The 27,286-nt window shown below is 51.8% G+C and overlaps 1 protein-coding gene and 1 long non-coding RNA gene across 5 annotated transcripts in view; one reads left to right on the top strand and one right to left on the bottom strand.

Annotated features, from left to right (window-relative positions):
- MACROH2A1 (macroH2A.1 histone) overlaps positions 1-3,736 on the top strand; it is an 80,062-nt gene extending 76,326 nt beyond the window's left edge. For all 4 annotated transcript variants that reach the window (XM_067731804.1, XM_067731802.1, XM_067731805.1 and 1 more), the window contains exon 9: positions 2,956-3,736. In XM_067731804.1, coding sequence (XP_067587905.1) covers positions 2,956-3,121 — 166 coding nt within the window. In that variant the 3' untranslated portion in view covers positions 3,122-3,736. The remainder of the gene's footprint in view (positions 1-2,955) is intronic.
- The window catches only part of LOC137221692 (uncharacterized), a 133,056-nt gene that overhangs the window by 5,363 nt on the left and 100,407 nt on the right, over positions 1-27,286 (bottom strand). The window contains exons 2-4 of the long non-coding RNA XR_010942114.1: positions 1,840-1,947; positions 1,013-1,112; positions 42-210 (exon numbers count right to left, since the gene is read on the bottom strand). This is a non-coding gene — a long non-coding RNA (uncharacterized lncRNA). The remainder of the gene's footprint in view (positions 1-41; positions 211-1,012; positions 1,113-1,839; positions 1,948-27,286) is intronic.

The raw sequence follows: 27,286 nt of genomic DNA, 5'->3' as shown, positions 1-27,286 counted from the left end.
GTGTAGAACAGTGGATCTCAAAGCATGGTCCCCAGGCTCACCTCATCTGATTTCCTGGGCGGAGCCTGGCAGCCTGCGTCTTGGCCGGCCCTCCGTAATCCTGACAGAGGCTAATGTTGAGAACTGTTGATGTAGAGGAACAGGAACTGATGTCCCTTCGGTCAGAGTCACACATCCCTTTTCAAGGGTCCAAGGCAGAGGCACAGAAAGCTGTGGGAGAAGGTCTGTGTCAGGGCATAGGCGCAACGCTGGGCATAGGCGGAGTGACCAGCCTGCTGCGGGTGCTCCAGGGAGGCCCTGCGGCCACACCCTGCGTCTCTGCACCGCACCACATCTCCCCTGGCTCGGGCAGAGTGGCCGCAGGGTGGCATAAGGGCAGCTCACGAAGCCCAGGCCAGGGTCAGCTCAGGCTGGGCAAACACCAGCGGAGATGGGCTGTGACCATCAGGCCACACAACAGACAGCTTGCTCTTCAGGGAAGTTCCACAGGCCCTCACCTCAGCCCAGCTCACCTGCGACGTGCAGGAGGGCACCCTTAGTGGGGGAGCTTGGGGCTGGTGGAGCGTGGTCTCGGGCTTCCAGTGCAGAAGCAACTCTTTGCAGTTCTCTCAGCCTCCGCCTAGCCAGGTCGTGCCCACAGGCCGAGCTCTGCCTGGGGCAGCGGCCCTCAGAGTCCCTGGCCTGAGCTCAGGCTGCTTCCAGTGGCGGGCCGGGCCCCGCTGTCCTGCCGTAGCCTCACAGCCCTGCCCACTCCCGCCTGTCTGCCCAGGGGCTGCCGCCGCCTCAGGCTTTCCTCACCAGGAACGAAATGAGTCCTTAGGGCAGCTCCTGTATTTACAGCAGGAGAATAAACACTTGCTCTTTGTGAGATGTTTAAAATGGGCCCTCATTCGCGTGACCCTGTGCCTGCCATCCACCGTGGCTGGCCTGGCCCCTGTCTCAGGAGTAGGGTTGCTTGGAGGAAGGGCGGCCCCTATAAGGGTGCGAGCTGGGTGCCCCACGACACACTCACTGCGGAGAGGCCCTCAGAGCAGAAGGTCGGGTTCACTCCATCCAGCGCTTTCCAGCGCGTGTCTTGTTCCGGACAGTGTAGCCTTTGTGCTCCTCGACTCCTGTGAAAATAGTCAAGGCGGCTGAGCCAGGTGTTGTGAGGACAGCTTCTTCCCAGACAGAGCCTGCAGGCCCCAAGTGGGGAAGGGTACGAGGGGTATCACCTGCCACGCGGGGTCCCCACCCTCCCCACTTCCAGCACAGCCCCTCTTCCCACCACCCTCCATCCCAGCCCGCCTTTTGGTCCCCCCAACTCTGCTGGTGGTCGGAGCCCCAGGGTCTCCTCAGGAGGAAGCCGCCTGTCCGGCAGCCCTGGCCTGGCCGGAGCGCCCCTGCAGCTCTCTCTCCGACTCTGACCCTGGTCTGGTTCACAGGCTCATGTGTGCTGGCTGCCAGGCAGGATGCCTTGTGCCTGGGGGTGGGGGAGTCACCTGCACGTGAGGGGCCCCAACTCTAGGTCACACCCTACTACTGCCTGCAGGCTCCTCTGCACAGGCTAGGAACGGGCCTGGGGTGACACCCTGGTCCTCTAAAAAGGAACTTCATTTCTAAAGCATCCACGAGTTGCTAGGGGTCCACTGTCAAGCTGGGTGAAGCCCTGTTTGATCAAAAACAAGTCGCAAGAATGGTTTTCTCCTTGGCTCTGAAAGGCTCTGAAAAGCCCTGAGTGCTGACAATAGAATAAGTGTGACCCTCCAGAAGAAGCCGCTGAGGTGGTCCACAACTCATGGCACTTAGCGAGTGAGCCTAGGAGAAATCCCGCACCTGACACATTTGAAAACCTCTCACCTGGCAGCAGGTACCCCATCCGAAGGAAAGCCCCGGCCGAAACTGGCAGGTTGACCCAGCACTTCGGACTCCACTGGACCCGCAGGCTCAGGGCAGACTGAAGACGATCTGCTTAGGAACAAAGAAATCCCCATGGAGACCAGCCCCTCACTCTCACCCTCAGTATCCTGGGCTGTAAACCGGGGTCAGTAGGGATTTGAATCCAGGGCCACTGGCTCCAAAGTCCACGTTATTTCCCCCAGACTAGGCAAGTTGACACATTGCTGCCATGGTCCTCCTGGGTCCTCCTGCATCTGCAGCGTTGACCAGGAACAGCCCCAGCACACACAGAGCGAGGAGCGCCCGTCCTCCTAGTCCTGCTTTCACATTCTTGCCTGAGCTCTGAGCCCCTGCCTCCAGAATTGCCACGTGACGTTTACTTTAAATGGAATTGTATGGGAATTCACACCAGTTTGGCTTGGAGACTGGGATGCTGTCCCTTGAGATGAAGAGTCTACTTGTCCCAGGGTAACGACCTGCACGCAGCTCCCCAAGGCCTGGGCCTATGGGGTGTCCAAGCTGGTGTGTGCCGGGCGGTGGATTCCTGCCGCCCATGAAATCTGAAGGCCAGTGTGAAGGAAGTAACCCTCTACTTGCGTGAATGGAGGCTCGTGCTTCCTGGAGAAGCTCCAGCCTCCAGCCGTCCCTGAGGCTGAGACCCCCGGGGGGGCCTTTGGGAGCCTGGGCTGTGTCTCAAGGCCCATGCTGGTCCCGGTGATGTTGGGAAAAGAACCGTGGGCGCTCACACTGCCTGCGGGAGACTACACTCAGCCCACACGCCGTGAAACACAGATTCTGTTGCCTTGCTGGCATGCTGCCTCTCAGAGCACAGCACATTCTCCTGCGGGCCATAGTTCTTTGTCTATTCATTCCTCCCCTGTCTGGTGGCACTGGGCTGTCTCACGCCTGTGTACAGGCAGCCAGAGGTCGAGTACCACTTGTGGACCCTGACCCAACACGAGGCCACTGCAGCACAGAGGGCCTCGAGGGGCTCGCGGAGGGAGGATGTGGCCAGGGAGGGGGTCCTGTGGCCGCCATGGCCCCCTAGTTGCTGAGCCGTCGTTCTCTCTCTTGCAGGAACGGTTTTCCGAAGCAGACGGCAGCTCAGCTGATCCTGAAGGCCATCTCCAGTTACTTCGTGTCAACAATGTCCTCTTCCATCAAAACGGTGTATTTTGTGCTTTTTGACAGCGAGAGTATAGGCATCTACGTGCAGGAAATGGCCAAGCTGGACGCCAACTAGGCTGAGGAACTGCAGAACCAGCCCGCACCGTGCCCCCGCCTCCAATTTGAAAGAAAGAAAAGGAAAAAAAAAAAAAGATTCCCTCCACTCCTAGTGGGAGGCGGGAACCCTTTCATTTTTTTCAGTTTTGCTCATCTAGGGAAAATAAGGTTTTGGTTTCCAGTTTAATTGTTTTTGACCTTCTAAAATGTTTTTACGTTAGCACTGATAGTTGACATTACTGTTGTTAAGCACTGTGTTCCAGACCGTGTCTGACTTTAGCGTAACCTAGGAGATTTTATAGTTTTATTTTAATGAAATCCTGCTTGACGCAGAGCAGCGGGGAGAGCAGTGTCTTCTACGTGGGGCAGAGTCCAGGAAGCCCATTTTGTAACCATGTGTCGTGGTGCTTTATTGTACACCCAGTGGCATTCTTTTTACTATAATGTTCTTTTTTTTCCCCTCAAGAAGAAAAATCATGAATCTGCAGCAGACTTAATTTTTGTTTACTCTTTGTCTTAATGATGGATTTGAAAATGAAAGCGTTAAAAGGCAGAACAGAATCTGTTGTCCTTAATTATATTTGCAATTTGGAATTCGTGTGAATTGATTTAGTAAAATGTTAAACTGTTGCGACTGGCGTGTTCCAAGTTATTGTGCCCTCGAGTCCTAAGTCGGTTTCTCTCGTCACAGGATGGGGCACCTTGGGTGGGGCAGCCCACCTCCAGGAAGCACCACAGTGGCCATTGCACCCCCTGGGGTGGGGAGAGCATCTTCAGGCCCTGATCCCCATTTCATGGATGAGGAAGCAGATGTACCAAAAGCCATGTGGGTGGCAAGTGGGCGGCTGGTACTCCAGCCCAGCTCTCTAGCCCAGCTCTCTCCTGCTATCTGCCCCCTCCCAACGATCTCTCTGGCTCATGGCTGGACCCAGAGCCCCTGGGCCACTTGCCAGATGGGGCTACAGAAGGCTTGAGCCCTCTGCTGGGGCTTTGTTGGGTCTGTTGTCCCTACAGGATGAGGCCCCTGTCGCCAGGAGCTTTCCAAAGGCAAGGTGCCACCACCAAGGCCCCCAAGACATGCTGTCACCTTTACATGCCTTCTCGCAGCTGTGGGTATTTAGGGATGATCCCAGCTGCACCAGAGTAGCTTAACTCTGGTTACCTAAACTTCTTAGCAAGGACTTCCCTGGTGGCGCAGTGGTTAAGAAGTCACCTGTCGATGCAGGGGACACGGGTTTGATCCCTGGTCCGGGAAGATCCCACATGCCGCGGAGCAACTAAGCCCGTGTGCCACAACTACTGAGCCCGTGTGCCACAACTACTGATCCCGCATGCCACAGCTACTGAAGCCCACGCTCCCTAGAGCCCGTGCTCCGCAACAAGAGAAGCCACCATAATGAGAAGTGCACACACCTCAACGAAGAGTAGCCCGCTTGCTGCAACTAGAGAAACCCCGCGTGGCAACGAAGACCCAACGCAGCCAAAAGTAAATAAAAATTAAACTTGTTAGCAAAATGCAGACATTATTTGCTTTAGCAGTTACTTTCACCTTAATCTAAATTTGCCTAAAATGCACAGAAGACTGCTCTTGTCGCTTTAAAAAGAAATGTGCCTGATTCTAAAGCAGACTTTACCCAGGAGGAAATACGCAGCACACTGCACATCACGGATGAATGTAAAGGATCGTTTTTCCTTTCCAGACTGTGCTTAATGAAATCAAAATAGAATTCCTAAGCCATCACACAACCAATCTTTTCAGTTTAAAAGCAGCTACTTCTCACTCAAACCTGAAAGATTTTTCAAATTTTTCCTAAACGTAAGGTGTTATTAAAACTTTTACATTTTTTTCCCAAGATCTTTACTGGGTATAGATGACATATTCCTACTTATTGATTAGATTTTGGCAAAAAGAGAGAAAGTTTATCATTGCCTTTTCAAGAAGATGCATCTTGGGATTAACATATACACGCTACTATATATAAGATAGATAATCAAAAAGGACCTACTGTATAGCACAGGGAACTATACTCAGTATTCTCTAATAACCTAAATGGGAAAAGAATCTGAAAAAGAATAGATACGTGTATATGTATAACTGAATCACTTTGCTGTACACCTGAAACTAACACGACATTGAAAGCCAACTATACGCCAATATGAAAATAAAAACAATGAGAAGAAAAAGAAGATGCATCTTAAAAATGAATTCACTCCATAAATAATATTAGCAAACTGTCTGCCTGGACAAACCATACAGAGTAGCTATTCACCCAAGAGCGTTGTTTCTGCAGGTAGAATCTGCAGCGTGTAGGGTGATGAGAAGTACGCTGTGGTTACTGTGAGTTTGTGATACTATTTATTGTGCGCCTGGCACTGTGTTGAGTCTCTTGTGGGTACCATTCATTCTTCCTTGTGATAACCCTGTAGGGCAGGGTCCTTTTGTTAGAGCCATTTTACAGCTGAGAACACCGAGGCTGCCAGAGATTGAGTAACTTGTAAATGGCTTCTAGGTAAATGGCGTTCACTTCCTTCGCTCTGGAGAAGGAACACCTTAGAAGCCAATCCTGTGTTTAGCGGAGATCGTCCACTAGATGTCGCTAAAAGAATTGGGAAGTCAAGAGAGGAAAGGGCAGCAGGTTTCTGCTCTTCCTTGGGCTTGCACGAAAGAACAGATTGCATTTGTCAGGATTTGCGTGAATTATTTACCATAATCAGCTAAATGTTTCTAAACTTTCAATAATCCAGAGTGCGCTGTGCCCCTGAGCTGTGGGCTCACTGAAGAAATTGTTTCCAATGAAACTGAGGGAAAGAGAGCCAACCCCCAGCCTGGGAGCCCCACCATCTCTAAACCACCCAGTCTGTTTTTAAAACTGGGATCAAAAATTGTTCTCTGATGTCAGCCTCATGTTTTCAGGGAAGAAAGAAAACAGTTCATTACTTTTTTTTTTTTTTTAAAAAAAGGTATAACTACAAGGAACCAGTTGAAATATACACATACCTCAAATGAAGACAAGTTTGCAGTTAGTAAAATTTACCAGAAGTGAAATTATTCTGTGAAGGGGGAAAACTGCAGGTTCTGGAGAGGTAACGGCTGTCCCGCCCTCCCCTTTGCCTTGAGCTGTGTCAGACAGAGGCAGGCTTGCAGTGAGGGCTGTGGAGCAGAGCCACTCCTCCGCGGCCGCGCAGCCTGGGATGCAGCCTGGGATGGTGGCAGCAGCAGAAACATGCCCTCCCGCTTATTTCTGAGGGTCAAACTTTGCCCTCAGCAGCTGGGCTCTGCCCTGAAAAGTCCAGACGATTTCGTCAGCGTGCCTCATGAGCTCCCTTAAATGACGTCTGAGATCTAACACAGCGCCATGGCTCCAACTGGGACCACACTGACAATAATAACTACTGTGTGTGTGTGTGCACGGCGTCTGTGTGCACACAGGCACATGCGTACGCGTACACGGGTCCTCTACATCCATCATTTCATCTACTTCTCATGACAACCCTATGAGGTTAACCATACTATCCCTATGTTACAGATTAGAAAGGTCACATAGCTATCAGTGGTGGAATGGGGTTTGAACCCAGCTGTCTGACTCTACAAGTAGAGCTCCCGTGGGACTGACCTCTCCTTTGTTATGTACACAAATTCTGCTCCAGTGAGGCAGGGCTTCTTGCCTATTCACTGATACGTCCTGTGCAGCTGGCCCTGGGGGCATACACAGCACCTGTTGGATGATAGGCGGATAGAGACGTGTACTTAAAGCAATCCAGTGGCCGAGAAAAGACTTATTGGGTGCTTACTGTGAATGAAGCCTCAGATTAGGGCCTCTTGCAAAAGCAGGTGAGACACTGCTTCTGTCCAGCAGAGTGGGTGAACCACAGACTCAGCTGCTATATTGGCAGGGAGAGGCTCAGTGTGGGGAGCTGCACCCATGGGCACTCTGAGAGTGCTCAGGGAGGCTTTCTTGGAGCAGATAACCTAGAGCCAGACTTTGTGGGAAAGGTTGGAATCTTCTAGGCCAAGAGAGCAAGGTGATAGGTGACAAGTAGCAGGATGGTGCACAGGCATCTCGGCCCCAGCCGGGGAAGCTCGCTGTGTCCCTGTGCTGGGAAGCCCAGGGCTGCACCCCACTTGCAGCCAGGCCGCCATGTCAGCCCTGGCTCTACCCCCAGCCCTGCCCCTGGCATATGGATCTGTCCGTCTGTGGATGTGTTTATCTGGCAGAATTCCTCCTTCCCATTCAGGGTCAGGTGGCTGTGTTTGGTCACAGCTACAGTTAGCCCTGATAGAGAAAAGGAGGCAAGAAGCAAGAAAAGAGAAGAGAAAAGGGGAAGGGGAAGGGGAGGGGGAAGGGGAGGGGAGGAGAGGGGAAGGGGAGGGGAGGGAGGAGGGGAAGGGGAGGGGAGGGAGGAGGGGAAGGGGAGGGGAGGGAGGAGGGGAAGGGGAGGGGAGGGAGGAGGGGAAGGGGAGGGGAGGGAGGAGGGGAAGGGGAGGGGAGGGAGGAGGGGAAGGGGAGGAAACAAGAGATGGGCAGTAATTTCCCTCTCTCATCCCATCACAAACCCCTGGAAATCCTGACGTCCCACAGCTGGGCTGGCCTGTTCTTAAGTCTTGCCTTTCTGGGGAAGGTGGAAGCCTGGGCCAGTCAATTCAGAGGGCAGGTAATCCCCTTGTTTCCTTATGTGTCACTCAGGCTGCATCGTCAATCACCCAGATTGGCCCAGCTCTCATCAGGGGCCATGGTGGCTGGGGGATGGCGTGGCGCATTTATTCATTAGCAAATGCGATGTTTAATTTTCACGGCCAGGCGCCACTGGCCAGTGTTATCTTGGGAGCTGGCCTTGGTGCCGCCTTGAAGCGATCCACCCGAAGGCACTGGGGGCGGGAGGAGTGTCTGGGGCCCAACCCTGGCCGAGAAGAAAGGGAAACGCTCAATGGCAAGGGGTGAGGCCACCTTTTCTTTGGCTTTTCTTCCATTTATAACCTGGCCCGTTGTGTTTGCTTCTGGGGGCCCCGATATCAAAATAATATCGCATGACCCTCCTGACAGGAAAGGCAATAAAACTGCTCATTAATCCCGGCCCCCATCGCCGCCCCTCCATACTCCTCAGCAAAGGTGTGTAAATAGACTGGCCTTTCCCTGACCCCTAAAAACCAACCCAGCCAGGGGCTCCTTTGTCAAACTCAGAGAAAGAGCCTCAGAAGTACTCTCTCCACAGACGGCACTTTCCCCTCACTCCCATTCTCCCACCAAACCGGCCCACATCCACGCACACACCCGTACTCACGCTTACACGTGCACACACACACCCACGCTCATGCACACACACACGCTCTCATTCACCTAAGGAGGGAGACTCCAGACCCCCCGGGCCAGCAGAGGCAGAGTCGAGGGACATGCAGAGAGACATCCAGCTTGAACAGAATCAGCCAGGACTCAGTTTTCTGTAAAACAGCTAAAGTTTCTGCTCAGAGACGCCCTCCCTGGCCTGTTTCGCCCTGTGAATGTGCAGCTTCCGCTAACCCTCCCTTGGCGTGCTTAGTGGGGGCACCCACACGGCCCTCCAGAGCCCGCTGCGGTCCCGCGCCCGCAGCAGAGGGGACGCCGCCATGTGCCCTGGAGCACACGCCGCAGGTAACGTGATCACCGGGGAAGAGGCCACAGATGGTCCTGAAATCTGTCCCGGTGTTACAAGTTAAAGGTCACTGTCTGGGCTGTGGATGTATGACGACACTGCAGGGAGGGTAGAAAGCTCACAGTCCCAGAATGAGACCCCGCAAAGCTTCTTGTGTCCAAAGCCCAGGAACCAGAGCTACATACAACCTCAACACAGAGGAACACGGCCCTAGAACGCGTGTAAGCAGGTCATGTGTGCCTTGCTGGCAGGAGTCCCTTCCAGGCCTGAGCTCTTGGGCAGGCCACCACCATAGCTGGTCCAGGTGGGTCCCCAGGCTCGACCTTCTCGACACATCCACCTATGTACCCCATGCCCAGTCTGGCTGGGAAACCTGATATTTCTGTACCTTGAGACGACCAAGCTTCCTAAGCTTAGGAGAATAAATTAGAGTTGAGTTCAAGTAGGCTCAGCTGCGGCCGATGGGCAAATTGATTTGCTTCCCATCTGGGAGATTAAATTCCACTGCCCCAAAATGGCAGCAGGGTAATGAGCTGTCAGTCAAACAGTGCAGAGCCGGGCTGGGCGCGTAATTGAACCCTGGCAGCTCCTTATTAGGGTCCCCGCAGGTCCTGGCTACGGATTCCCACCTTGAGGCGGCCTCCGAGCCCCAGGAGAGAACGCACTTACTTGGCGCTGCTACACACCCTCTGGAGGGAAATGTCACCTTGGGCAAGGGGGGCGCCAACTTCGGGGAACTTTGACTTAGCCAAGTACTTATGATATGCTTGTCAACAGCCACTGACGGCCCTTGCAGGATTTAATTATGGGCAAATCCAAACACCTGGGAGGATGCTGACAGCATTCACTGAGATGACATCCAGGGGACCTCGCTTCCCAGGGGGCCCTCACCTGAACCCTCCACTGCCTTATGTGTCCCCAGCCACCCCTAGGGCTTCTCAGAGGACAGCACCCTGCAACCATCACCACACCCCACTCAGCCCTTTCTAGCATGCAAGACCTTCATGCACACTGCTGGTTCAGTCCTCACGGTGCCCGGGGTGATGGTCAGTGTCACCATTTATAAAAGGGATAAGGAAACGGGACCCATGGAAGTTTAGAAGCCGCCTTCAAAGTCTACAAAGGCCTGGGAATCGAGGAAGGCTGGTCTTCCTCTCCAGCCTCCCCTTCCCATCTGTGCCGACTCTGTTTCAGGCCACTCCTATCTTGCTTTCAAGATTTTGCATGTGTCAGTTCCTCAGCCTGGAACACGCTACTGCCGCCTTTTTGTAATCCTGCTCAATCCTTCAGGTCTCTGTTCTTAGACCTCCCTTCCTCCCTGACCCCGCTGTCCAGCCAGGTATCTTCCCTCAGGGTAGCCTGCACACGCACCAGTCACAGCACTGTACTTACTGGACAGCTCTCATGTGCTGACGTGGCTGTCTCCCCATCAGATAGCAAGCGCCGTTCATTCTCACACATCCCCTGAGCCTCTGGGCCAAGCACTGTGCTAAGCTCTGGATGTACAGCAGTGAGAAAGTAGAGAAGACCCCACCCTCCAAGAGGCCAGGGACCAGAGCCCCTGCACCCTGCAGCACCCTCGGTGCCCCGCCCAGAGGGTCTGGGGCAGAAGAGGGGCTCTCTCTCAGGGCTGCATGAATCACTGGTCAAGCCGAGCCTGCTGGGACCTCGAAGGCCAGTCATCAGGCAGAGAGCCTGACTCAGAGGAGGCAGTGGGAAGAACGGGGCGGACGGGGCCATTCCTGACACTCTGGTTCTGTAGCAGTCAGCCAGGGGTAACACCCCGCTGGCTCTCTGGCTTCGTGTGGGTACAGAGAGGCTTCAGAGCGAAGGCTGATGTTGGCACTAGGCCTCAGCTTGGCACCAGCTTGCCGCACTGCTAACCACAGCCTGGATCTCATGGCATCTGGTGCTTCTGCTTCCCCTGGCTCTTGATTTGAAAAGGGTGTGGACATGGAACCTTTCCGGCTAGATGCTAAATCCACAGTATCAATAAACAGGGAAAATAGTGGGAAATGTGTGCAGGAGAAACCTCTGAATTATGGCAGCCGAGAGCCCTTGCCTGTGTACCAGTGAGGCTGGGGGCACACATTTTACAGGCCAGCGTATTAACCCCGGGCAGGTGTCCTTGATGGGCCACTGGCAGCATTTCCTGGTGACCTGACATGCAAGTCTGAGTCAGGAAGCTTCTCACAGCCCCAGCCCCGTAACAGGAGGACCAGGTCCTGCTGCCAGCTCAGTCCAAGGCCTAGATTCTGGCTCTGCCACAGGGAGAGAGAGGCTGTGATCACAAGCACATAGCACACGTTGGCCCTGGTGAGTCTCCACCATGCCCCGGACGGGATGTGTGTCCGACCCTGTGCTGCCCAGACCACCACAGCACAGGGCAGAATCACAGTGATGCAGAACCTTCGGGACCCTGTCTGCCACCTCCACACTCGGGTGGAAAACCACAGTAACAACACAGCCAGAGACGCGACCACGCGTCGAGAAGTGGCAGCGGTGTGAATGCTAGGAACACCAAGAAGCCTGCATGCGTTCTCTATCAACCCTTCCTAATGACCCTGAAAATGAACATGATTATCCCCTCTCTAGGTGAGAGAGCTTGGATCAGAGAGGTGAAGTGACCTGGCCAGGCGATAGAGCATGAACCTGGCAGAACGGGATTCAAAACCAGGAATGAGTCACTCTGAAGTCAACCCTTGCTCATTCTAGTACACTGCCTCCCAGTGGCCGCAAAAGGTAAATTATCCCATTTCACAGGTGAGGAAAAGTGAGGAGGGGATCAGTGCCTTACACGATGCCACAGAGCCAGGGAGACGCCGGCCTTGGACGCCCTCCTGGGCCTCCCAGGTAGAGATCCAGGGCTCTGGCGAAGCCTGAACTGACACAGGAAGCACCGAGCTCTGCTCCTCCGCAGGCTGGGGACCCGGCCGGGGCCTTCCAGTAATTAGTGGGCCCTAGTTAAGACCAAGTCGTGCCGTTCCTGGGCCAGGACTTGTTTTTGTTCCCAGGCGAGGCCCTCGCAGGAAGGCCAGGCGCACGTGCGCAGCCCCATAAATCCAGCCGGCGTCGCTCGTTACAACGTTCCGCTTCACGACTCCTCCGCCCCAGCCGCTCGGGCTTCGCGGCTGCCGGGCCTCCCTGCAGCCGAGCTCGTCCGCCCGGCACCGCCCGCAGCCCAGACATGAGCTCATCCAGCGCACGGTGTGTGAGGAAGTGGCTGGCAGCGCTCACGGCTGCGAGGGGAAAATGTGCCCATTAAGGCTGTCAGCTGTCAGCCCCCCACCGATACACCCCGCCCTGCCGTGGCAGGACCACCCCACTCCGGGCCCTGCCCACCCTCCAGTTCACGCGGAGGTGCCCCCATGATGGGGCCTGTCCATTCCTGGGGTGTGTGGGCTCCGAGAGTGGTCGCAGGCAGTCGAAGCAGGGCAGGGAGGACTTGGGTGGTAAGAGAAGTGGGATCAGAGACAGCGGCCCTGAGCACCGCCCTGGCGTCCCCTGACCCCTCCGACCCTCCATCCCTACAGCTGTGCGATGGGAAGCCACACCTCGTCCTGGCCGGGAAAGCACTGCTCTGCAGCCCATGACCTTGAGCCTCTGTACTTTGGTGTCCCGTTAGTACAAAACCCGGCTGGTCCTTTATCTTTGTGGTCTGAGGAACTGCTAGGGGATGAAGCGCTGACGAGTCATCCCACCTCTTGTGGGCGTGGTCTCATCTGTTAAAATAGAGTTGGCAGCACAGTGTCAGGGACAAATGCATAATCAAAGTGATCTACTTCTTGCTATTGCTCTGATTCCCATAAAGGTTAGAAGCTATGTACCTGTCATGGCTAGAATCCAAATTCTGGCTATGGTCAGTGTTTGACAGTAGCTCATCTCCACGGGAGCCAAGTTCAAGGGAACCCGGCTGGGTGGTTATCAATACCATGGTCCATTCTAACCCAACATTGATTGTACGTGGCTGAGAGGCTGGAGTCATCAGCGAGCCCTTCCCCACCCTGTGCTATCACAGCTCAGAGAGGAGCTGGGCAATGCCCAGTTTGGAGGGAACCTTCTAGAACTGTGCTGTCCAATACAGTAGCCATTAGCTACATGTGGCTATTTAAATTTAAATTAATTAAGACTAAATAAAATTAGGCATTCAGTTCCTCATTTTCACGGTCACATTGTAAGTACTCAGCAGCCACAGCATTGGGCAGCTCTGTTCTAGAACATCAGTCCCTGGAGCCCTTCTGAGCAACTCCCCAAGGTTTTCATACCATTTAATTTAGTGTGTGGAGCAAAAACCACGGCCAGGGCATTTCCACCAGCAAATGCCTCTATGTTACCAATAATGACAAGGACAGGGACTGATCGTCAGGGTGGAAACAGTAATATCCATGCACTGACGGTTTCTAGGTTCCAGGCACTGTGCTGCATACCTCACACTCATTATCACATTTAACCCCACCTTCTAAATCCTCTACAGTTGGCGACATATCTCCATTTTACTCAAGACAAAATGGACTCAGGAACTCCAGCAAGGCGTAGTGGCAAAACTAGCTCCAACTTCAAAGCCAGCCTCCCCTCAGGTGCAGATCTCAGTCACACCTTCTCCTGTGCTTTGACTACAGTTGCACCCCGAGGGATGCTTGCTCTTTCCAAAAGGTGCCAGTTCTCTTCCTGCCTTTCACTTAGCTTTGAACTTTTCTTCCTCTCAGGAAAGCTCAGACTTGTTTGTGAAGGCCCCTCCCGGCCAGTGGGGCTGCCCTGGCCCCATCAGCCACCCTAGTTCCTAGAGGGACCTGCTCACTGGGCCCACCCGGGGCCAGGTACCATGGGGGCAGCCCACGGATGAAGGCCCTAGCTGTGCTGCCAACCCCCTTCAGGGAGCGTGGCCTTCTGCGGGGTCAGGTCAGCGGGGTTAAAAGGGACACCAGGTGTCAGGTGGACACCCCAGTGTACGCACCTCTGAGCAGGAGGTGTTCCTGCCCCAAGCCCTAGCTGTGGCGCACACCAAGGCACGGAGACAGGACGGGGGTGACGGCGGCCAGGCCCCTGGAGTGAGCCCCAGCACCTTCATTCACTTGTCTATGGTTCATTGAACAAATGAACGCCAGGCACTGGGTTCAAGCAGCCTGCGGGCCTCAGGCAGCCCCTGCATTGGGACCCTCTGCCTGCTGGCATGTGTCCACTGCAGTCATGCCAGCTAAACCAGAGCTTCCAGGCTTTGAGCTGAAGCAACGTCCTAAGTGGGATCACAACCCCGTGCTGGAGGCCGAGGGATGGACCATGCCCTCCCCAGGGCCCGAGCCTACATGTGTCTTGCTGAAGACCTAGGACTCTGGTTTAAGAGCCTTTTTATAGATTCCTATAAAGGAGAAAGTGAACTTTTAACATGTTCGCACTCCACTAAGTCAATACGCATGAAAGGGACAACAGCTGAGCTTCCTCTGCGCAAATGCGGTCCAGCAGGGCTGGAGGGTAGCATGGGTGCCACCCAGCTACTGCAGGCCTCTGTGGCCGCTTCTCCTCACCCCTGGGACTGGAGCATGGCCCCCAATTAACAGGCCGCTGTCCACCAGACCATGGGCGGGCACTGGTGATGCCGGAAAGCCCTCCCTGGCTGGGCTAATGGGTGGCTCCTGCCCTCACTCAGTCAAGACAGGCCCCCAGACGCACGGTTTTCATGGGAAGATTTAGAGGAGGGGAAATGCGGAAGCTGTAAAGTTTTACTAGGAATTCTCAACCATCCTCCTTTGGCCCCGACACTCATGCTGCCCTTCATTTTTAAGAGGGCTTCCTTTCTGCTTTGAACTTACCCCTTAAATCTAAGCACCCCTGTGCCTGCCTCCAGGATCCAGGATCCAGCCTCAGACTCCAGAGATGCCCACCCAGGAGGAAGAGGACGAGAGAGCGTGGGCATCCCAGAAGGCCTTCTCCTGCCCAGCCTCGCCCTGGAACAATCCCCAAGGATGCCGTCTGCCTGCCTGCCATCACGCCAAGGTCACGGGAACGAAGGTTTCACGCCTGAGACAGGACACATCTTGGGTCAGGTTTGCAGACATGTGCACAGCTCTCTCTCTGTTCACTCATTTGCATGAGCATTTGCATGTGTGCAAGGCCTCCTGGGCATGTGGTGGGCATTAGCTCAGTGGTTAAGAAAGCAGACATTTGAGTCAATTCCTGGGTTCGAGTCCCGGCTGTGCCACTTATTAGCTGTAACCTTGGGTGGGTCACTTAGCTTCTCTGAGTCTATAACTGATCTCTAAAATAGGAACAGTGATACCCCCTGCCCCAAACACACACCCACCCACCATGAGGTTGCTGTGAATATTAAATGCCATGGTGCAAGCACTCCATAAATGGTAGCTTAGAGCCTAAAAACACTGAGAGGAAGACACCAATCTCCCCTTCTGGAGAACGAGGGAAGTGAGAAGGTTAATCGACGTACCCAAAGTCCCATTTGAGAAAGAGACAGAACTGCGTTTAAGTCTCAGGTCTTTCAGACTCCTAAGCCCACGACCATGAACTCTTTACTACAAAACATCCTAGGCTTGAGAGCCAAGCAGACCCTTCAATCAGTGAGAAATCAAGAAACTTAGCTGGAATTACAAAGAAATCATTTTCATTTCGGCCCCATGGTTTAATTCTGTTTCTTAGTTTGAGCCGGTGATGGTGGAGGGTAGTGGTGGTATAATGTTTTCAGTGCTAAAGGGAGTCAGTCTAGTGTGGGGGGCCAGTTTACTATCTGCTGCAGAAAATCAAACCCCTACTCCACGGGCAGTTAACTAAACATGGCTCCGAGAGGCCAGGCCCTGCAGCCTCCCAGCCGTGGAGGCCAGGCCGACAGAAGTCCTCTGGCTGGGCGCTCAGGGAGGGAGGGGTGGGGAGGGATTGCAGACAGGAGTCAAGGCTGCCCGGCATCCCCCTCAAAGAGCTGGCATCTCTCCACCACATCCTAGTCCGGAAATACCTGGAAAATTGATATCTCTTTGCAAATTCTGAGGACTGTCTGCTAACCACCTTTGCGGAATTCTAACCTTCTAGGAGAATTTCTTGGAATCATTCACGAAATAGTTTCTCCTTGTTTCTGAATGGAGCAAAACCTCCTCAGTGTAAAGTCATGTAAAACATAGGCCTGTGGCGATGCTCAGGTTTAGAATCAACCAGTGGTACAAGGCAGAAGTAAGTGGCTGGATCCACGGGGAACACCTGGATAGCAGGTGGGGAAACTGAGGCCCCAGTGCAGAGGGACCACGCAAGACCCAGTTACCAGCTTTGCATCAGTGCTGGGGAGGTAAGCGTCACTGTCTTGGTCTGTCTGCCTTTCTGTCTTTGCCTCACCCTCCTTTATAACAGCCTTGAAACGCCCAAATCCCATGGTAATTGTCTGTGCTAAATTCCTCTTTGGATAAAGAGCTGAATTGTTTTTCCAAGTTGCTAAAAGGTCCAGAAATGTGTAGGTCCATCAGGTTCTAGGAAGGGGCCCACCAGGAGCAAAGGCTGGCCTATTCATGGAAGATTCCGGCGGCCTTAGGAAAAAGCAAAACGCCAAAGTTGATGCACCCCCGCATCCCACCCCCTGTCCATCAACACAGCCTGATGGTTCCTCTAACAAAGCCAGTTGCCAACCGCACGCTGTCTTCTTTAAGCCGTGGTGAAGATGTTGGTTTAGCGCTTGCTCTCTGAGTACGCCAAAGCCAAAGGTATTTCTGCAAAAGCTCACAGATTCTACTGCTGTGCTGGCTTTCTATACATGCAAGAAAGTGGAGTGAGTGCTCCTGTGTTCGCTGAAAGCACCCGGAACCCACCTTTTGGCTGGCACTCAGCCTTCTGGGAGCTCTGCCCTCTGGAACACTGCTATAAAGCCAGAGATTGTGGAAGAAATGCAGCCGGATGGAGAAACTGTTGTCGCAAAGCTCACAGTTGTGACTCATGTGGAAAAAGGGGCTCCATTCCACATCAGTGAGACTGATCTTCCCTCAGTGGCCTGATATTCTTTCTGTTTGCTCCTAATCTGCTGTTGGATGCAACTCTGAAGGAAATGAACAGTGAGAAGATAGAGGACGCTCACAGAGACACACCAGCGGAGTGTCGGGTAGTAGCAAGGGAAGAACAGGAAACCCATGCAGCAGAACTGGTGCAGAACAGCGGCTGGGGGCCACTTCAGGTAGAGGCTCTGGAGCAGATCTAGGACAGGCCCTCTGCTCATCATCTCATTCAGCCCAAGCTCAGGTCTTAGTGCGTGTATTAGTTTCTCACTGCTGCTGTCATGAATTATCTAGAACTTAGTGGCTTAAAACAACACAAGTTATCCTACAGTTCTATAGGTCAGAAGTCCACAGTAGGTCTACTGCACTAAAAGTCAAGGTGTCACCAGGCTGTGTTCCTTCTGGGCTTGAAGGGAGAATCTGTTTCTTTGCCTTTTCCAGCATCTAGAGGCCGCCTACAGTCTCTGGCTCGCGCCCCTTCTTTTACCTGCAAAGCTGGCTGTGTAGCACCTTCTGACTTCTCTCTGACTCTCTGCGACCTCTGCTTCTGTCATCACATGTCCTTTTCTGACTCTGACACTCCTGCCTTCCTCTCTCACTTCTAGGGCCCTTATGATTATTACATTGACCCAACCGTATAATCCAAGATAATCTCGAAATCTTTAACTTAATCACATCTGCAAAGTCTCCTGCCACGTAAAGGGGATGAGGATTGGACCTCGTTGGGGGGTGTTACTCCATCTACAGCAGTGTCTTCAGAGACCCCTGGGGCATAAGTGGTCCTCACGCCACAAAGAACAGGGAAAGATGGACTCGCCATCAGAAAAGGGTTAGCAGAATCCATGTGTCACCGAGGGAAGGAAATCCAGTAGATGACACACATCTTTCCCTACAAAGTGCTCTTTCTCCCAGTGTCACCTGATGAACATGAATTTGAGGGCCTCTGCCGGCCCAGGGGGCACAAGGACCCTCTCCTGTGCCTGGGCTGTCTCCAGGGTCAGGCATGCCCTTGGCCCTTGTGGGAAGTAGGACCTGGGCCCTCCACTGCTTAACCCAAACCTTCCCCCACCTGGCTGCCATGCCCCACTCAAATCTTTCATGGCATCACCTAATGAAGCTGCAAATGTGGTCTCCAGCCACTTGGTTTTTGATAAGTTTTCGAGCCTGTGAAGTCCTGGCAGGGGGTGAAATAGGGGTGGATGCAGAGTCACAGAGGGCCCGGGGAGTGGGCTCTGAGCACCCCTGTACCAGCTACACACAGCAGCTCCCACACGACGTACACAGCCAGCAGGTTGAGAACGGAGCTCTGGAGCCCATGAACCCCGGTTCAATGCCTACTTCTGCAGCTGGCTGAGCCCGCGGGCCCTGACACGACCACAGTCACAGGCACAGTGAAGCCTAGTGGGTAAGTATCTACCCTTCTCCAATCGTCAGGCTTGGTGGCTTTCTCCTAATTCTCTCTGGGGTCCTAGACTGCCTGCTTTTCTCCCCGGCAACCCAGGCTCCTCTGCAGCCTTCACCTAGAAAAGGCCCTCATCTCCTGGCATCCCAGGAGGACTCAGGGAGTCAGGCGGGGTAGACCAGTCCCATCTGAGAGGGGAGCAGAGGCCTCACCTGCCAGGCTCCTTGCAGAAACTACGGGGAGGGACCCTCCCCCTTCAACCACCTGCTGACCCCACTCGGCCTTTCAGACGCCCTCCTCCCGGAGCTGGGGGCTGCCGCCTCGCCAGTACTGGCAACTCACTTTCTACACTGGTGCTCTGAATTATTGGGCTCTGTGGTCTGGGCTTTCCTCTTACCCCTCAGACCAGAGCCAACGGAAGTCAGAGCCTCGGACTCCAGGGTCCTGCAACATCTACAGTGGTGACACCAACAACAGGGAACATTTACCGATGGCTTAGCACGGGTCAGGCCCTGTGCCAAAGGCGCTGCAGCAGCAGCGGCAACACAGAGGGGAACGCTACCATTACTCTCATTCTCAAGGTGGGGGCCAGGGCTGGCAGCTGCGGCTTTGAGAAGTTAAGGAACTTGCCCAAGGTCACACAGCAAGTGACAGAGCCAGGACTTGAATCCAGGTCTGACACCAGAGCCTATTTTCTGAACCACTCTGCTTCCCGCCCTGTCCTGGTGTTTCCCGTCCCATCGCAGAACTCCGTCCAGAGGCCCCAGCTTCCAAGCTGCTGTGCCTAGGAAGCCTTTGTGAACCTAAAGCCAGCTCAGGGTACTGCGTGCAGCAGCTGAGCACCCCCAGGCTACCCGCCTGCCTACGCTGAGCACCCTGTCTCTGCGGGCCCGGGAAAACCAAAGGGAACACGGCACCCAGGGCCCTGTATTCCCTGAGGGGTAGCTTCCTTCTGCTCTGCCACCAACATCTGCTGGAGCCTTACCTCTCGGTGACAGGGACCTCCTGATGCAGAGGAACCGACTTCATGGGGGCTGACGCAGTGCCAGGGAGGAGAGCTGAACTGAGACTTTCTCGGTGGCAAAGGTGTAAGCAGACACTACTGGGTTGGGGGAGAAGATCTAAGTCCAGACTTGTGTGTTAAAGCTGCTGTGATCCTTGGGAATGAATCCTGATTTAAAAAAATAATAAAACATCTGAGGATCCTGGGCCCGACGAGTCCTGGCTGGCGAATGTTTGGGGAGCAATTCAACAACGCGGCAACTAGGACTTCTGCAGAGGTAGCACCACATGGCCAAGCCTCGTCCACACGCGCCTCTGAAGCATCCACACTCAAGTCACCAGCGGCTCCAGATGTCGACTTTAAAGCCAACAGTGCTTTGGCAGCCCCGCCAGCCCACAGCCGTCTGCCTCCACAGACAGTACACGGCATCCCCTCACCTCATTTAAGAAGTTGACTTGTTGGTTCCTTTTGAATTTCTACAACCATCATGAAAAGGGAAGAGGGGGAAAGGCCCCCTCAAAGCGCCCCCTCCATCGGTGTCCAATGTCAGCTTGTACACACGCACTCAGAGCCAGCTGCACAGTGGTACCTGAAGGGTCACACTGCTTCCTCTGCAGCCCGTGCCTGACAGCCAGGCCCACCTGTGCCTTGTTTTCTAGAGAAGCACAGGACAGTGAAAAGGGGGTGGATCTGGCTTCTCAGCCTGGCCACCTACTACATGTGTGACCTTGGGTACGTCACTTGCCATTTCTGAGCCTTTCAAAAGGTTGTCATGAGGATTAAATAAGATGATATGAGTGTATTGGAGAGGCGCCAACACAGGATCTTGCACACAGTAGGTGCTCAATAAATGCATGGTCATTAGTCCTCTTCCACCTCCTTGTGTCTGTCCACCCTGTCCTCGGACAAGACTTCATAAAGGGAAAGTGAGTCTTTTCCTTCCTCTGGATGGCCCCTGGGCTGAGTCCAGGGCTGTGCCCCCTGAGGCCTCTTGAGAAACAGGGCCCACTGTGCACCCCGGGAGCAAGTGTCCTACGGAGGGGTGCCAGGCCACCTTCCCACCATAAACATCCAGAAATGTTGGATAAGACATGATACACATAAATTTAAATGTAAAGGCTAAGCAAAGGAAGCAAAGAGGGAACGAAGAGAGGAAGGGAGCAGATGTGGGAAACCAGCAGTGCTAGAAGGGGGTCAAGGCCATGTGAACACTAAAGCCATGGGCTGCCCCCGGGACATCTGCCAATCCCAGAAGCAGATAAAGCCTTTGGCCCACAAAAGAGGGAGGTCTGAACTGAGATCTCTGCCCGGATCCAGGGCTCTCTAAGAGATATACCTCCTCCAATCCAGTCACTGGAAAAGGAGACCACCAGGAAATATGGCCATCTCCAGCCTTGGCTCTGAATGAGAAATACCCCAGAAACATCTCATAGGAGATCACAGCCCAAGCCTGCCTTCACTCAGGTTTGGGTATGAATTTACAACACCTTCTCAGTCTGGGAAACTCCAGGAAGAGACATTGATTTAAAGTGATTTCAGAGAGGTAGCATCCCTGGGCACCAGGAAGAAGCCTTCACAAAATCTCTCTGAAGGGATGCACGCTCACCCCCGGCCCCCTAAGAATTTTGCAGATTACAATCGGTTAGCTATAAACTCACCATGAAAAATTACCAAATACCCAAGGAGAGAAGGCACCAGGAGTGAGAGTCAGCAAGAACAACGGTGGGAAAATTGGGCCCCAAGGACCAGATATCAAATTTGCAGGTACCAAACATAAATTAAGACCTGTAAGCTTAAACATAATGGGAAAAGAACATTTCAAGACTGACCAGGCATACCTGAAAAAGAATCAACTAGAATTTCCAGAAATGAAAAATGAAATTAGAAGCCCAACGAACGGTTAAAGAGAGCTGACGTGAGAATAAATTAGCTGGAAAAGATCTAAAGAAACAACTTGGAAACTGGCACAAAGATAGAATGCGATGGGGGAGAAAATGAAAGAAACGTGTAAAACGAAGCTATCGCTCACACTCTGTGACGTGCCGTGAGAAGAGCACATGTCCTACACAGCGGTTGGTACTTCAGCCTGGAGCCCAAAATATCCACAGTTGAGTGGACCTGAGCCTGACCCACAGCCTGGAGCAGAACAGACGCCCTGCAGATCCCTGAGTAAAAAGTAAGCTCTTTTGTTGTTGCTTTTTTTTTTTTTTTTTGCTGTAAGCCCTGGAGTTATTAGAAAGTACGACTGCTGCTAGAACTAACACAGAAGTTGGTACCTAGAAATGGGCTGCTATCACAACCTAAAATATGTGGCACTGGCTTTGGGACTGGGCAGCAAGTGGTAAGGAAACCTAAACAGGGCTAGAGAAATGGCACTTGGGTTATGTGGTGGTAAAAGTGCTGCCCATGAGACCTGGAAAGCCGGACATACACCTGATATATTTATGGCTTCCAGTGAAGAAGAGTCAGAAAAGATGATTCCTTGGGTGAGTCAGATGTTACTAGCTGCATTTCATAAGGTGCTACAAGAGAGAAATGAGCTCAGGGAAGAACTGACCAGTTTGTAAGCAGAATGGAGGTGGTTCTAAAGCCCCTGGACTTGCAAAGCTGCAAAATGGAAATGCTTTCCCACCAAGTTGAGGGTGTAGCCATAAGACTCAGTCTTAGGTCAAAGACCAAATCAAGGGCACAGCCTTTAAGACACTGTCTCAGAACAGAGATCAAACCACAGATGTGGCCATCACACAGCATTTGTTCACATCTGAAGGGATTAAGATCATACCGGGTAGATCAAGGACAAAGTCAGGCTTTCCTCTCATGGAAGCCTGATTAACTCAGAATACCTATAATTAAAGTGAGAGACAAAGAGAGGGAGAGGGAAAGGGAAGGAGAGGGGGAGGGGCAGGCCTCAAAAGAATTGTGAGACTGGCTTGTGGCATATGGAGTTGGAACTCAAAAACATTTTTAGAGGTATGTAATAAAACTAAAAGTCAAATACATTTTTAAACATGATTTTGAGAGTATTATATTACCAGAAATATTGCCATTAAAAAAGCCCGTGGCCCCCGCAACTTTCCACAGACAGGGGAGGAGGCTGAGAAAGTTTCTCAGCCAGTGAAGGAAGTCGTATTTTTTAACACTTTCTTTGGAGGGAGGCAAGGAGGACAACGGAAGAGGGAGAAACTCCCAAGGGGTGAAACCAGGAGCCACAGAGAACAATGGATGTGGGTGCTACTCCAAGAATCAGGGAATCCAGGAATATTCAAGGAATAATCAAGGAATATTGTCTACCCTCCGCAGAAGAGGATCTCACCGTATTTTCCCAGAAGGAGGAATTTACTGTGGACCACTGCTTTGCTCCTCCCATTCTTCCTCGATTCAATGGGAATAATAATTGTAGTTACTTTGTCCCCATTATTCAATTGCATATTGTGTAGTTTTTATTTTTGCCGGGGAAGGGGGTGGGGATAGGGAGCAAATACTTGTCTCTTTAGTTCACAGGCCTCTGGGCCAGGAGAACTGTTGGAGATTACAAGATTCTAAGCCTGATTCTATCACTGGATAGAATGTTGTACAGTCTTGGGGAGAGAGGACGTGTGTTTTGCTTAAGGTGAATATTTGTGACTAGGTGGACAGACTGCAGGACAGTGCATTATCGCTCAGCAAATAATCACCTTTCCTCAGTCCCCTCCATGAGTGAATGAGACTTCCCACCATGTGATTTTCTTTGGCAAATGGAATGTGAGTGGACACGATGTATACTGAGGTTAAACGTACTCCTGTGGTTTTCCTTGGCCTCTCACATGCAGGTAACTGCTGTCCCTTCTGCCTGGGTCCTGGAATGACAACACGTGGATCAGACCCAAACCTGACCCTCAGTATGGAGTGGAGCCACCAGAGCCAACCTACAAATCTGTAAGCAAAAAGTAAATCTTTCCGTTATAAGTTCTTCCCTGCAAAATTTAATGGAAGATAGATTGAGAACGTTTATTTATTATATATCTCATCAGATTCCCTGAAGATAGTAGAATGAGAGAGGGGAAATAGATAATGACAGACGCTGTTCCAGAATTGGTAAAAGGTATCAACCCTCAGATTTAGGAAGCCCAATGAATCCCAAGTAGGATAGAAAAAAAGAAACTCACACTTACACCTACTACAGTGAAACTGGATAACCCCAAAGACAAAAAGAAGATCTTAAAAGTTGCCAGCAAGGGTGCAATTGATCCCCTGCCTTGCGTGAACTCCACGCCTAGGGGTCTACGTATGGGAACAGACGCTTACACCCTTTATTGAGGAGAATTGCCAGGCGGGTGGCTTTGTATGTGTCGTGTTATCTGGAAGGAATCTCAGGGGGTCTCTAATCTGGCCCCCTCAATGACAGATGAGGACACTGGGCTCCAAAAGAGAGAGGGGAAATGCCTGCATATACTGTCTCACTCTCTTGGCGGACATGAGAGGCCAGAGCACCACTTCTCAACCTGTGTTTCCTATGAGAGAGGGCTGAATGTGCCCAGCCTGTTATAGAGGGGTACGCGGAGAACAGGTGCTTCCCAAATCCATGCGACAGGGCCTAGAAGAAGAAAGGAAGGCCCCCGAGGGCTCTGATACCTAGGCCACATACCCAGACCCTACTTGGCCCACGGTGGCCGCGCCCGGGAAGGAACTGCCTTCTACGTGGTGCCAACTGGCTTCTGGGGCCTCTCCCAGCCTGGAATACCCCTGCTACCACTCCCAAGAGAGCACTCAGCCCAGATAAAATCCCAGCTCTGCCAAGCAGAGGCATGCCAGACCCCATCAGAAAAGTCCCTGATCATCCAACTCATCCCTTTGGAATTACCCTCTCAAAGTGGACACAGCATGACTTCCCTCATTCCTCAGCTGGCCAAGGTTATTTTGAGGAGAGTGGCCAACATAAACAGTACATAAAAATGAGTCCAGAAACCAAACTTCCAGCTTCAGGATGATGAATGTCTATTTGTGGGTGGTAGACCAAACATCTTGGGACAGCTTCCCAGAGCCCAGGGCCATCTGTCCTGCCCACATTCCCAGTCCCAGAGGTGTCACTGGCAATGAGGTCTCCATAGATGACAGTTGTCCTGGAGATCTGCCTCCACAAATATCTTCCTCCCAGGCCCTGGGAAGGAAGGACAGACACAACTGCAGGGTTCACGATGGCCCAGACAACATGGAAGTGAAGAGGCTTGTGGAATGTGTGGACTGGCAGGCAGAGAAACTGCATTTGTCTTTGAGCAAAAGGGTCTGGGTCTGGATGGATAACTGAGGCAATTACTCAGCTCACTAACAGCCAAGCATTTGCTCATTTTCATTAAAAGGATAATCTGGCTGGTGTTCCCCCGGATGGCAGCCCTGGAGCCACCTCCCAAGTATCTGCCTATGGACAACTCACTCTGCAAGTGGCTTTGGCCAATCTATTAACAGTGGGCAACCTCTGGGCTCCAGGTCAATGTGCATTCTCACATTGACCTGTCAAGCGACTCTGCTTTAGGAAAAGGAACCGGATGTCCCTCCCAAACCAAAGGCAGTCACAAGTTATATCCAACCCTCAGGCGATCTTACCTCTTCAAAATATCTTAGGAGCCAGGAAATGGGCCAAAAGGTCTCCAAGAGGCCAAAAGTACTGTCCCAACTTCCATGCACAAAAGCCCATGTCCTTTCCTCATGCACAAGTCCCTCAGAGCCAGTGGTGCTGCCCCTAACAAGCTTGTTCCTATGGTATCCTAAGCCATGACAGATTGGAAATTACAGGTAGGAGCCGCCAATGAGAAGATCAAGCAGGACCACCTGCAGACAGAACACGGGCCATAGCAAAAAGTGACAGCTACTAACTGACAGCAAAGACACAGGGAAAGAATGCAGATCCGTAAAACAGATGAAAAGAAACTTAAAAAAAGTAGCCTGTGACCACTCAGGGCAGGGACGGACAGTGCCATATATCTGAGTAGCACAGAATGATGGGCTCATCATTGCATGCAAATATATTTTTGAATGTTTTAATAGGAAACAATTTTAATGAATGAGTTTTACCTGAATTCATTATCATTATAAGGACTGCCGAATGGAGATTTTTTTCTAATCCCATTACTCCTTCTACATTGATCTGTTGGCATTCTACCATGATAAGGAGCTTCCTCTTCTGCATTAATTTAAACCAGTGTGGACTCACGGATTGCTGTGCATTGGGTTTTAACCCATTACTATCATTATATAATTTGATGCTCAAATGTCCCAGATTGCACCAGGGGGAGCCCTTTCAATTTGACTTCCATGTTCTTCTGACATACCCACATCATTCTTTGATTACCTCCTCACTTTCTGGCAGAAGATGTTTCCAACTCATCATGTACTTTTCCTGCCCCAGCCCTGGATTCAGCCATTTCTCCAAGGAGGCCTGGTCCTCTTTAGTGGAAAATGGTATTAGAAACCATTACCTGAGCAACTAGGTGTGCTATTTGCTACATAGGTGTCATTGTTTCTATGACCTCCCAGCGGAAAGAGCTCAGTAATATTTGTATATGTGAATACACGTATATATCACATTTACATATATGCTAATTTCTACATTTATCTATGTTTAAAACCAAGTGTTTATACCAATACCTCCAATTTTAGGCCAACAACACTGGGTTCATTCTCACTTTCCCCTTTCCTTATCTATAACTCCTTCCTCTGATAACAGGAAAACTAGCCTCCACTATCCTAATATATTTACTTATCTGCTCAGTCGCCCTGTGTATAATCAAATTCTCAAATCTCCTAGGTTGCCACCACACTCAGCCACCTTCCTCACATGGCCTTCAACCTCTGCCAGGCCACATCCCCTGTTGGGCCTGCATAAATGCTTTTTTTCCCGAATAGTTTTAGTGAATTATAAATTACCATGAAATTAACCCACTTTAAGTATACAATTCAAAGTTTTTTTTGTTTTTTTTTTTTGCTGTACTCAGGCCTCTCACTGTTGTGGCCTCTCCCGTTGCAGAGCACAGGCTCTGGACGCGCAGGCTCAGCGGCCATGGCTCACGGGCCCAGCCGCTCTGCGGCATGTGGGATCTTCCTGGACCAGGGTACGAACCCGTGTCCCCTGCATCGGCAGGCAGACTCTCAACCACTGCGCCACCAGGGAAGCCCCAATTCAAAGATTTTTAAAGTAAATTCATAGAATTGTGTAGCCATCACCTAACCATCATCTAAAATTCAGTTTTAGAACACTTCCATCACTCCAACGAACTCCCCAGTGTTCATTTGCAGCCAGACCCCATTCCCCATCCCCAGGCAACCACAGATGTGCTTCCTGTCTCTGTAGATTTACCCGTTCTGGAAATGTCATATAAAGGGAATTGTATATCTTTTGCATCTCACTTGTTTCACTTAGCACAATGTTTTTACATAATGAGGTAACATGCATCCACAGCTCCTTTTTATTACCATATCATATTCCATTTAAAGGATGTGTCAGACTTAAACCAAGTATGTTACCTTTGTAACAAAGTATCTGTTAACCAGCAGACAGACATTTAGATTGTTACCAGTTGGGGGCTGTTATGTATAATGCCATGGACTTTCATGTACAAGTCTTTGCCTGGATACGTATTTTCATTCATCTTGGGTAGTGTGGTTGGCAGAATAATGGCTCCCAAAGAAGTCCAATTTACTAATCAGCTAACTTTAAGAAAGCAAGATTATCCTAGATTATTGTATATTATGTCCTAATCCCTAGAACCTGTGAATACGTTATGTTACATGGCAAGGGGGAATTTAGGTTGGAGACGGAATTACGGTTGCTAATCAACTGGTGTTGACAAAGCAAGATTATCCTGGATGATCTGGGCAGGCCCAGTTTACTCACAAGGTTTCTTAAAAGTGGAAGAGGCAGAAGAGGAGGTCAGAGTGATGTAATGTGATGTGAGAAGGACTCAACCCATGAACCATGAACCAAGATGGAGGAAGAAGGCCATGAACCATGAACAAAGGAACCGTGGGCAGCCTCTAGAAGCTGGAAAGTTCTGCCTCCAGAGCTTCCCGAAAGGAATGCAGCCCTGCTGACACCTTGACTGTATCCCAGTCAGACCCTGTGGGACCTCTAACCTCCAAAACTGTAAGATAATACATTTGTGTTTTCTTCAGCCACTAAGTTTTGTGGTACGTTGTTAC

The sequence above is a fragment of the Pseudorca crassidens genome, chromosome 3 (assembly GCF_039906515.1).
Source record: "Pseudorca crassidens isolate mPseCra1 chromosome 3, mPseCra1.hap1, whole genome shotgun sequence".
In the NCBI taxonomy this organism is placed as follows: Eukaryota; Metazoa; Chordata; class Mammalia; order Artiodactyla; family Delphinidae; genus Pseudorca; species Pseudorca crassidens.
The sequence above is the reverse complement of the archived record's forward strand: the minus strand, read 5'-3'. Positions and strand labels throughout refer to the sequence as shown.